Genomic DNA, 11700 nt, shown 5'->3' with positions numbered 1-11700 from the left:
TTTTGTTCTTTCTATTCTATGAAATATTTTTCTTTTTTTTCTTTTTTTTTAAAGAAGTTATGTTTCCAATTGTGTTTAATTTGTAAAAAACAGTACAAATGTGTTGACATACAGTATATAATGAAAAACCCCAAAAGGAACACGATTTCATCTTCCAGAATGCATGGAAACAAAGGTAGTTTAAATACAACAACAGCACAGAGAATCACACGTAACTTCTACTGCTCTTAATCACCCTTAAAAAAAAGGAAAAGAAAAGGAGATCCATTATATTTTTTATAAATTTGGATATGTAGACATTTAAAGACACAGCAGTATATTTCACACTGTTAAAAAGACAGAAATGGTGGAAATAAACTGTGGTTGGTGAGTGCGTAATAATGGATCAAGATAAAAGATCTGACACACAAATATTGAGAAACACTCTCCACTCCCTCAACAATCGAGTTCATGACCCAAAAGTCTGCGGTTACTAGTACGAAGCTCCCATGATTGAATGTGTAAAGGTTTTTCACTGGTAGACTTAAATATTGTGGAGGAGGGCACTGCTGAAAAACACAATTAAAATGTCATGGCTGAATAAATACAGAGTAGGTGAAGCACTGAGATGTGGCTGGAGAGCAGTGTGGATTATTATGAATATGGAGAGGTTTTTATGACAAATATCCAAACACCTTCCCTGAGTGTGAAATGAATCATCTGTGAATTAGACATCAGTGCTGGTAGTGGTGCGTCAAAGTCGAAGCTATTCTGCCAATTTCACATCAGCTGCAATAAATGTAAAGTACATTTGGCTCAATTTAATACCTATACCTGACATCACTGTACGTTTTTTTGGGCCAGAGGCTGTTTTTACTGACAAATTATGTCCACTTACCATTAATAAAGAAAAAACCTATTGGTACCACTAATATAATTGAAACAGTGGTATATACTGCAAAGTGTGAACATAAAATATGAACCGCTTTGTACAAAACAGGATCAAAATTGCAATTTTATTTCTGGAAGAATCTGACTACCGTTGACAGATCCTCAACCTCAACCTCATCCAACATTTTCTGCAAAAGTCTGGCACTATCACCCAACATTAGTGTTGACCTCAGTAATGCTTCTGTGGCTGAAAGAATCAAATACTTGCAGCTGGGATCCAAGTCTTCCCGGAAAAGTGGAGGCTGTTACAGCAGCATATTAATGCCCTCTACCTTTGAAATGGGTGTCGTTTTGCAGTGTCTACATACAACTGACCATATAGTGTTGACATGACTATAGTAATAGTGCAAAAACAGTTGTTGACTAGTAGTTAAGTTCAATACTGAGACATGAGTTTCAGTCTAATGGAGGTGGAGAGCGATTTGACCAGCTCAAAAATGAACAAACTGGCTAACTGCTAATTTGCATCCAGGCTAAAGCTAATGCTAACCTGCTGAGCAAAGCTTTGACCCAGTGTGCTGTCAGAGTGGTTTGTTTCTGTCTTGTGTTGTCTCAGGGCGTCTACCGGTAACAGTAGACACCAAACTTTAGGTACATAGGTGGGAACCCAAAACTACGCACCCCTGGTTCAGGAGGGCCACAGTTAGCCCGCACTTTTGTGATTGGATAACGCACACTCCCGTCAGCCAGCCAGCCGGCATCGCAGCGGTCAAACCCCAACAGCCTCCACGCAGCATACAGCTGGCCCACTTTGGCAATCTGACTTCCATCCACGGCACACGCTTGGACTGCTTCGGTGAAGTTGAGGTTGGTCGGGTGCTTTAAGAAGTATATGCTCCCTACGGCAGAAGAGAATCATACATTTCATACACTTTTGAACTGACTAGGAGATGTACAGTTCTTGCCGTTAGCGGTTAGTTTTTCTCTGACATAAAGGTCAACAGGAAACTGATTCAATATGCACTAGTTTATAGATACAGTGCCACCTATGGAGGCGGAGTCAGAGGTACACTGCCAATAAATCGTTTTTCTCCTACACATGTATACTCGGACTCTGCAAGTTGTCCAATTGCCTATCTTAATCGGACTATGGCCTTAGCTCGATTAAACTTTGTATGTAAACTTACTGACTTGTTCGTACATGCTGGACCTTTACAACGGTTAACAGATTGTTGTACTGACCCTTAATAGAGGCAGAGAAGCAGAAAGCATCATAGCTGTGGAGGAGGCCATGACGTTGACCATAGCTTCGCACACCAGGAGCTAAGTCCACGCCCCCACAGCCATCACGTGGCATTGTGATGGGGTAGTGCACGGTGCCATCAGCCAACCAACCGGCATTACACCAGTCTAGTCCCTCCTCCCACGCAGTGAAGAGCTGCTCAAATGTAGCCAGGGTGGCGTCCTGATCCTGGCACGCTTGTTGGGCCCCGAAGAAGTTAAAACGGTAGCGCCCTTTCGGAGAGTGGTAGGGAAACACCACACCTGCACACGAGGAGAAGTGTTTAAAATCTGCATGTATCCTCGGTATGATTTCACAGAGGGGAATTCAGTTGTTGTGTTGGCGTACGGTGAATACATACAGAATGATAAGGTAAAGTGAATGGTGCACACTTGCATTAAACCTGTATTAAGGATGTTTTTGGACACATTTGTGAGAGCAGTTTGGAAGAAAAATGGCACATCATCAGCTTTTAAGTTATTCCAGCAAACTTGTGAGCAAATTGTATTTTGATTCTGTCCATCTGGTGAATAAGAGTTGGATATTCATTCATGTTTCCACTCTGTTTCTGATTTTTTTAGACCCAAACAGCACTGTAGTGGTAATAAATAACAACCAAAGCAAAGCATTTGCAAAAGCAGGTTCCAAAATGACAGAAACTTAAGCTGAGTTCCCACAAGACTACAAGTTCAAAAATCTGCACAACAATGAGTTTCGCAAACGGCCCCTAACTGACTCATGATTGGCAGTTGGAAATCACTAAGTCTGACATATTCAAAGACACAGCCTGAGGAGACCTGTGGAGGTCTTTTTGATGCATTGCAGACCTTGATCTAATTGTTGGAAAGTCTGCGACGACTCAAGCCACTCAAGCTAATCAGGGACCACGATGGGATAACAGCAGCAGAATCACAAAAACACGAGTTCGAGGGAGAGTGGGAAAAACATGCCAGACCACAGACAGCACTGTGATATGGAGCTAAATTAAGCCTGGTTTTTCAATCATTCCCCATCCAATTTTTCACAAGTTTTTGTAACGGTCATCTAGAGTGAGACCCTGTCATAGCAACTGCAAAAAAATCTACACGTTGTGTAGGGTGGGATTGCCAGGGATCATACCAACCAATCTGAAAATTGTGTTGAACAAAAAGCACCTTTAAAATGTTGTAGCTACACTGAATATACAGAAGATGTTCCTGTGAAAATACTGTATAATATGACATCTTATGTCTGACTGCTGCTGCACTCTGATTTACAACCTGGTTTATGACAGTAATGTCACATTTTGTTGCACAGAAAATGACTCATGAATTGAGTGTGTTTGATTTTACAGAGCTCGTCTCAAACAAGTCTCACCTCGCAGCTCCAGCTCCACGGTCACACTCTCATCCTCCAGACCATCAATGACCTCACAGCGGTATCGTCCTGTGTCATTCAGTTGCAGCTCATTGATCACCAGAGACATGTCCCCAGGTGCTGAGCGTCTCAGACGCACACGGCCCCGGAAGTTGCCATAGCTGCGTTGGCGGTTGCCCATGGCAACCATCACCTCGGTTTCCCTGGCCAGGGCTTCTGGGGAAGCAGGTGCAGCAATGGTCTGGGAGGGCAGCCAGGACCACTTGACCCGAGTCCTGCGTGGTGTGGCAACCTCCGGCTCATAGTGGTAGTGACAGGGCAGGGTAACACTGCTCCCCCTGGAGGCTGAAACTGAAGGCAGCGGAGATTCCACATGGAGACGAATCCCATTGAAATAGACTGGAAAAGACACAAAACACCACAAATACATGTTAATTTTCTCTCTACATTTGAGATTTTGATGATGGATGATGCTGATATACAATGGTGCATCTATCTGTTTGTCTGTCTGTCTATCTATCTATCTATCTATCTATCTAACTATCTATCTATCTATCTATCTGTCCTTCTGTCTATCTATCTAAGCTTGACTCTCTTGTGACCACAGAGAAAGCAAAATGCAGACACAGGTGAACTGTACCAAAGAGGATACAAGGCATTTAAAATACTTAAGTGAGCAAACACAGTTTGCAGCGGAACTAATAAGCCTTTGTTGCCATATGACTTCAGTTGTTTGTCGGCACCTCAGGAGGCTCTGTTGTTACGCTAAGTACAAAACACCTGTTTTTGTTCTTTTACCTGGAGCTCTCTCTCTCTCATACACACACACACACACACACACACACATAATTATGCAGCTTGGTCTTTTGAGGACTATTGGTCCTGTCAAGGACATTGTTTATGCCAGAAAAGGTCCTAAAGAGGCAACAAATACACGAATACACACACACACACACACACACACAAACAACCTATGGAAACAAAAAGCTCACATCAATCACAAGTGGAGTTTGTTTTTATGACCTGGTTGACTGCTGCGGTTTCATGAATTATAGTTGTCCTGCCTCCACACATCCAGGTGACTTCCTACCAGCTGTGTTATCATGTACACAACTGTGTGTGACTGATCTGTGTCTCACATGTGCAGCACACACACACACATACACGTATACGTATGTGAGAACGCCCCTTACCCTAACCTTTACCTTAACCCTAATTCTAACCCTAACCATAAAACCATGTCTTAACGCCCAGATACAGATGTTACAGATGTGAGGATATGAAAGACACTAATAGAAGAACACACACACCAGTCTTGTATAAAGTACCTAAGAGGGAAACTGGAGTAAAAGAACAAGTGTCTTACCAGAAAATGACTTTGGTAAAAGTTGATGACACTTTTTATAATATTGCTTAAGTAAAAGTCTTAAAAAATGAGGAGACACACTGACACACACAGAGACACAGTGACAGACAGACAGACAGACAGACAGACAGACAGAGGAGAAGGAGGAGAAGGAAGGACTTACTCTCTCCGTTGCCGTTGCCGTTGCTGATGTCCTGGTAGTGAAAGCCGTTATTGTACCTGCGGATCCAGCACTGACCGCCGGGCAGCAGCAGCAGCAGCAGCAGCGTGTACCAGCAGACGGCCAGTAGGGGGCGCAGTAGACTGAGCATGGCGTTGTCCTCTGCAGAACAACAAATAGAGTCGAGTTTTTTTTTGTTTTTTTTAACCTCCCCCTTGTCTCTAGACTGTCATAAATACCAGACAGTGTGTAAAATCACAACCACTGTTAAAATCCAACAGTAGTTTCACAGTTTCACACATAGTTTGATAGAATATTAAAACACAAAGTAAGAAGTGAGACTGGACGCACTATTGATCCCTTCTCATCCCCAGTTCACCCAGAAACACCGGGTAAACCCGCAGTTATATATAATGGTTTAACTGAGACGCAGCTTGTAAAATATGAAGATAGATAAATAAATAAATGAGAATCTGAAGGAATATGTTCAACGTCAATTACAATAATCATTTCTGAAATCATTAGTATTATTATTTAAATGCATTTACAACTTGCAGCATTTAAGTAGAATAAAAACAATCTTTCTACAGGCACACGTCTGAAGAAACAGAAACATTTTTCATCCAGACACAATCTTTAGTTCAGTTTTTGCTACACTTTCGTCTTTCCCTTCATCTCCTTTTTAAAGTAGTCTAATCACTGTCTACAATATTTAAATTTAAACACATTAAACCGATGTTTATGTTAAACTCATGTCGTTGCCTATAGTTTGTCAAGTCCACAAGTTTCTTCTCTAGCAGCAGAATTAAAACCATCAATTTATCTCACATCCACGCGCACACAGTCTGAACCATGACATTTAGCCCACGTTAACTACACCCGGGTTTAATCCGCGTTATAATCGCCTGTTCACGAGTGGGAAAAGATAAAGACTCACAGATAAGAGCTTGTCCACGCAGCGTGTCCTCAGCTCGTCTCATTCTCTGTGCTCACTGTCTCTCTCTCGGAGCGCTTTGGGAGCGCAGCGCGTTCACGGGAGCGCGTGGCGACGTCACGAGACGAGGCATCCCCTTCTGAGGTGAGCGGAGCCCCGACCGTGACGTCATCACACACGGGCTCAGAGCATACAATAGACAGGCCAGTGGCAGCACACACTGAATGATGCTTACAGTACCAGAGTGTTATGATACACTGACACATAAACCACTGTCTGTTAACAGGCCATCAGCAGTGGCGTGCACACACAATCCAGTGGTCAGGGGTCAGTGTAAAAAGGGGCACATTTCACTAACCATACACTCACACAGATGTTTTATAAAGCTTTGGAACCACTTTGCATTGTGGGATGTGTCGTCCATGTTTGGGGCTAGCGGTGTCAGAGATGAACGTAAACAAAAGCCGTGTTGTTGCTGTGTGTGTGGTGTGTACACTGATGGGCATGCTTTAAAACAATAAAGGGAAGGGGATTTACCGGGAGACACTGACTGCACCGTAAATGTCAAGAGATCAGTAACAAAAATACAGACTATGATTCTAGATACTAGATAATGACTATACTGTGCACAGCAGACATCTTCACTTACATTGTTTATGGTGGGAGTGCCTACACATCTCATTGGTTTAACTCCTCTGTTGCCGACAGGATTTGGCATGCGGACTTCTCATTACCGTAACTACTAAAGACTCTTGTAACTCCTTGTAAATTTCCCCACTGTGGGACAAATAAAGGACTATCTTATCTACCTAGACCATTTGTGATAATGAAAATTTAAAAACTATGGAATGGTGATGTGTCCAGGGTGTGACCCCGCCTTTCGCCCCCTTTGTCAGCTGAGATTGGCACAGCACGCCCAGCACGCCCAGCACGAGACCATCATGTGAAGGAAAAGGCGGTCGAAAATGGAAAGCAGAGAAATAGAGCTTTGCGTCCATATACTCGTCATTACGGTAGACCCTCAGGCTTCCTTTGGCCCCAGGTCACACCCTGGACATGCCTGCCTCTGGTGTTCAGTAGGTGCCCTTTTAATTTTCGCCCCTGCTCTTCCAAATGTCGGTGCACGCCACTGCCCGTCAGAGTTCACTGCACACTTTAAATCCCCCGGAGATCGACCGATATATCCCAAAACTTGACAGACTCAATAAATCTGACCCCTATAATGACCCGGCGTGCTTTTTTTACAAGGTTGGAAACAGCTGGTGAGGACATTATTTTCTGGACCGGCAGTTTCCTGACATGAAATGTGAACTCGTTTTTTTAATTTTCCAAAATACTTGATCACAGATAACAACGGGAAATGAAAAGAGGTGATAATGAAAGCCAAACAGCTAAACGTCAGTCGTAATTCAAACAATATTACTACACGTGATCTTATTTTGAAAATAAAAATCATGCTTACAGATGGAGCCTGAGTGCATTTGCACCGCTTCACCTTGCACTTGTTAAAAATTGATAGGGGTCAGTTCAACACAGCTGACCGGTTTCATGACCTCATCTCTTTCCACTATGTATGGTCTCAACGTTTTAAACCAAAACAGGCATCAGTATAACACACAATATACAGTATATATACAGCTCTGCCGGGTTTATCCATAGTGCAAATTCAACATACGTCTAAACTACATAGGTAAAAAAGAGTTTACATTTAAAAATCCACGTGCACTGTACTACTTGTTGTCCTAATGGTGTAATCCATTCTGACGCTAACCTCTAAGCAGGAGTTGTAAAGTTTAAAATAGAAATGGAAACCATCCAAAAGCAGTTGTTTTACTTGCTGTAAATTCTTCATAACATACATGAGGTGGAGAAACTCTGCACATTTTATGAACAACACCAAATCACTGACATTTATGGCACGGCCTTTTGCACAACAGTGTCAAGCGTGGATAAAAGTTGTCCTCCTGAAACAATGGCTGCCAGCTTCTGCTCCGCTGGTATGTTGTGGCTGACAGAGCGTATTCCATGCCCCCAATGTTTTGCCACGGCCTCAAGTAACACAAGCACATTATTGCCACACAAACTCATATTTCAGTCACGAGCTGAAGCCGCTGTGGTGGAAAACAAGAGCAATTCCAGGGCTCCGCTGGGGCCTCGGAGAATGTGCTGCTCCTGCACCAACGCCCGAACATCTGAGTGATGGCTGATTATCACGGTGCAGATGGAAGTTGCCCTTCTGACACTGGCACGCAGTGAGGTATTATCGTCTGACACAACACTGTCATCCTCTGAAGAGTCACAGAGCACGAGAGTCTTACAGCCACTGGTGTTTTTCTTTTAACTTGACTGACACCCAGCTGACTTAATAGAAACCAAAGACCACCACTAATTCAGTGGAGCAGTGGTGTTTGTGGGTTGAGGTCTGGTTTTTTTTTGAAAGCTACTCTGAGAGACAGTCAGGATGTTTAGGATTTCAGTTTAAATCACATTATTTATGGTTAAAATAAAAAAAAGAAAGTTTTGTTTATTTAGTACATTCCCACAATTCTGCCTCTCTGCCTTTGCTTTTGCCTCTCACCAAATACTTTCCGCAGCATGCGGTGACATTGTGGCTCTGAGGTTCTTCTTAGGCACGCCAGTTAACGGTATTACATTTGGCACACATATTAATTAGAAATGAACACTGAGATGGCGCTGATGGAAAGCTCAAACGGACCTGATGATGGTGATCGACGTGGAAGCATCAGAGGGCACAGCTTACTGTACATTTCACTCCAAATGCTAATCCAATGTTGATGCCAGAAAAAAAAAGCTACATGACCACCAAAGACAATAAGATTCAACATTATTAACAAAATGCTGTGCCAAATCCTCAAAGTAGATGCTGAGATATTTCTTTGGATAAGATCTCCTGAAGTTGGTCATCACAGTGAGTGAATCAAATCAAATATGCTACACGAGGAAACTTTATCCACATGGGAATATAATTCATAGAATATACAGTAATAGAATAAAAAAACATCGCCCGTACCCGAAATATGATTATATCTGTACTGAAAACACACGAAAATGTAAAAAATGTTAAAATATAGACCAGATATGTTAAAAAAAACACACAAAGCACTGTAACAACAAACCAGTTGGGTTTAATGCTTCTAGAGAAACATGACAGCGTTAATCTCTTTCCTGCACTCACTCACTCACTCATCTTCTGCTACATTATACTCCACATGAGGGTCACAGGGGGCGCTGGTGCCAATCCCAGCTGACATAGGGCAAAAGGCGAAGTCACACCCTGGACAGATCACCAGTCCAACACACAAACAACCATTCACTCTCACACTCACGGTCAATTTAGAGTGTCCAATTTTCCTAATCCCTTAAATCTCCATGTTTTTGGACTGTGGGAGGAAACCGGAGAACGTGGAGAAAACCATGCCAACTCCAACCTTGTTCCAACCGGGTCGCAAAACCTGGGTCTTCTTGCTGCAAAGGCAGTGCTGTCCACTACACCAACTGTGTGGCCCCCTCTTTCCTACACATAAGAATGTTTCCACTTGGGAGAATGGACATCTGCCTGAATGACATGACATGACGATCCGTCTAATGATCCTCATCACGATACCCATCGAGCGCCAATCACCACAGTCACACTTGGAAATGATCCTCTAGACATAGTAAAAGACACATTTTATTGCAGTCCTTACTGTACTTGTAAGGAACTGTCAGTCCAGTGTGAAGGACAGAGCAGCACTCTCATGCTCAGTCATGGAGCCAATGTAACTACAGGAGTCCAAGTTCTCAGTGAAACTAAACAACTCTCTGACTTTTTATGCCAAAGGAATTTTAACCTCAGTTTGAGTTTATGTGACCTTGCTGACAGTCAAGCTACAATAAGGTCACATTCAAGGCTTTAAAAAAAAACACATATAAACAAATCATCCAGTGGCAGAAATCCCACATCCAGATTACTACCAACATGTCATCAGCTGTGGTTTGTCCAGAGCTGAGCTCAGTCAAGTTGACACTCAGTGTCTCGGACTATACTTTATTCTGACTTCCTGCTCTTTCGACTTTGTGTGCGACGTTGGGCTGAAAAGAAGGCTCAAAGGTTCGCTCTGGTTCATGAGGCATAAATGTCATCTTTCACCCACGTCTGTGACAGTAAGCCACACTCTCTGTGGTTCCGGGCTTTAATTAGATGAGCCTTAAGCGCATGGTGGTGGTCCACGTGCAGCCCCAAAATGTGTGACTGCACGTTGACTGCACATACGTCACGTTGGGCAAATTAACGCAATGGAATGCACGGCACGCCAGACCAATGCAAACTGTTGAGAGCAGAACACGTGTGCTGTGCTACCGCTGAAGTATGCTCACACTAACACTACCAACATGGTGACATGTAGATGGTGTGTTCATCATCCTGGTCTAAGGCAGGGGTCTCAAACTCACTCAAACGACCTGGGGAACCAATGAGTGTCCGGTCTGGTCCTGAGGGGGCCGGTCATGTGGAATAAAGGTTCAACTATTGGGGGAAATGATCACAATAAAACGATATTTCAAAGTAAAAGTGTTCAGTTCACAATAAAAACACTAAACATGCTCATCTATATATATATATATATATATATATATATATATATATATATATATATATATATATATATATATATATATATATATATATATATATATATACACACACATTTGTATATGTATTAAATACATTTAAAGTGTGATTCATATAACGTTGGGTATTATTATAATATAAATATTGCTCACTGTTCATGACAATAGCTAACAATCATATTTTGCATTATATTCTGTCTGTAATCTAGCTGCAGGTGAAGGAGGTCGTTGCCAGTTCTCATTATAACTTCAAGAGTGCCATTCCCAGTTGACATAGGGCAAAAGTTAGTGTCCAATTTTCGTAATCTCCAAATCTGCATGTTTTTGGACTGCGGGAGGAAACGGGAGAACCTGGAGAAACACAGGCACACACACAGGGACAGACAACTAATCACTTCTTTTGTGCAGCACGGATTTGCCATTGGGCAACAGAGGATCTAAACCCTATACTACACTGAGAAACACAGAGAGAGAGAGAGAGAGAGAGAGAGAGAGAGGGAGAGAGAGAGAGGGAGTCACGTGGGAGAGTTAGGATTGATCAGCATTGATTAACTCAGACAGTTTTAACATGTTAAGTGGAGACTTTGACCCACTGCAGTCAATTCAGATCACCAAATTCAGCAGGCTAAGTGCTCTGTGGACCATGATAAGTGATCCAAAGCATATCTGTTGAGATATTTCAATCTGGACCAAAGTGGTGGACAGAGAATCATGTAACAAGCTGTTTTACCCATCTCTGCACTTATTTCAGTTCAGCAGGGAAGTTGTTTTTATGACCAAATTAAATGAACTTCATAAAATGTTAAGAGGCGGTTTGATTGGACCTGAAGAGTACGGGCTCATAAAAAGCTCAGAGTCAGTTAGCGGCTGCAGCCCCCACTCAGCCTGTGTGACAGCCTGTTCCCCTCTCTGTGTGTCTGGGCCATTATCTCTCTAGTGTTTGAAGAGACCAGATCAGTGCTCTTCCCAAAGCACCAGATGAAAGGTTTTGGCCTCAGGCTGCGAATACCAGCAGCCTCTGTGAACTGCTGGATGACCGTCGAGATGGAAGGGAGTCACTTCTGCAAGTCAGCCACATTCCCATCCCAGAAGGCCGAGTGCAA

At 42.7% G+C, this 11700-nt stretch overlaps 1 protein-coding gene across 1 annotated transcript; it reads right to left on the bottom strand.

Annotated features, from left to right (window-relative positions):
- Nucleotides 1-981: 981 nt before the first annotated feature.
- On the bottom strand, nucleotides 982-6081 carry hapln3 (hyaluronan and proteoglycan link protein 3). The gene is made up of 5 exons (XM_058645493.1): nucleotides 5972-6081; nucleotides 5038-5196; nucleotides 3509-3907; nucleotides 2113-2415; nucleotides 982-1769 (listed from the first exon to the last, which is right to left on the bottom strand). The coding sequence occupies exons 2-5, from the start codon at nucleotides 5183-5185 to the stop codon at nucleotides 1492-1494; spliced, it is 1128 nt and encodes a 375-aa protein (XP_058501476.1). The 5' UTR covers nucleotides 5186-5196; nucleotides 5972-6081; the 3' UTR covers nucleotides 982-1491.
- Between the last annotated feature and the right edge of the window lie 5619 nt (nucleotides 6082-11700).

The sequence above is a fragment of the Solea solea genome, chromosome 12 (assembly GCF_958295425.1).
Source record: "Solea solea chromosome 12, fSolSol10.1, whole genome shotgun sequence".
Lineage (NCBI taxonomy): Eukaryota > Metazoa > Chordata > Actinopteri > Pleuronectiformes > Soleidae > Solea > Solea solea.
This window is presented reverse-complemented; position numbering and strand designations above follow the sequence as displayed.

Bases quoted from the DNA above. Each gene is read 5' to 3' on its own strand.
- hapln3 (XM_058645493.1), bottom strand. From the start codon at position 5,185: ATGCTCAGTCTACTGCGCCCCCTACTGGCCGTCTGCTGGTACACGCTG. The intron at 3,908-5,037 runs GTAAGTCCTTCC...TGTCTTTTCCAG, and splicing joins CGGCAACGGCAACGGAGAGA to TCTATTTCAATGGGATTCGT. The intron at 2,416-3,508 runs GTGAGACTTGTT...CCTCGTGTGCAG, and splicing joins CGTGGAGCTGGAGCTGCGAG to GTGTGGTGTTTCCCTACCAC.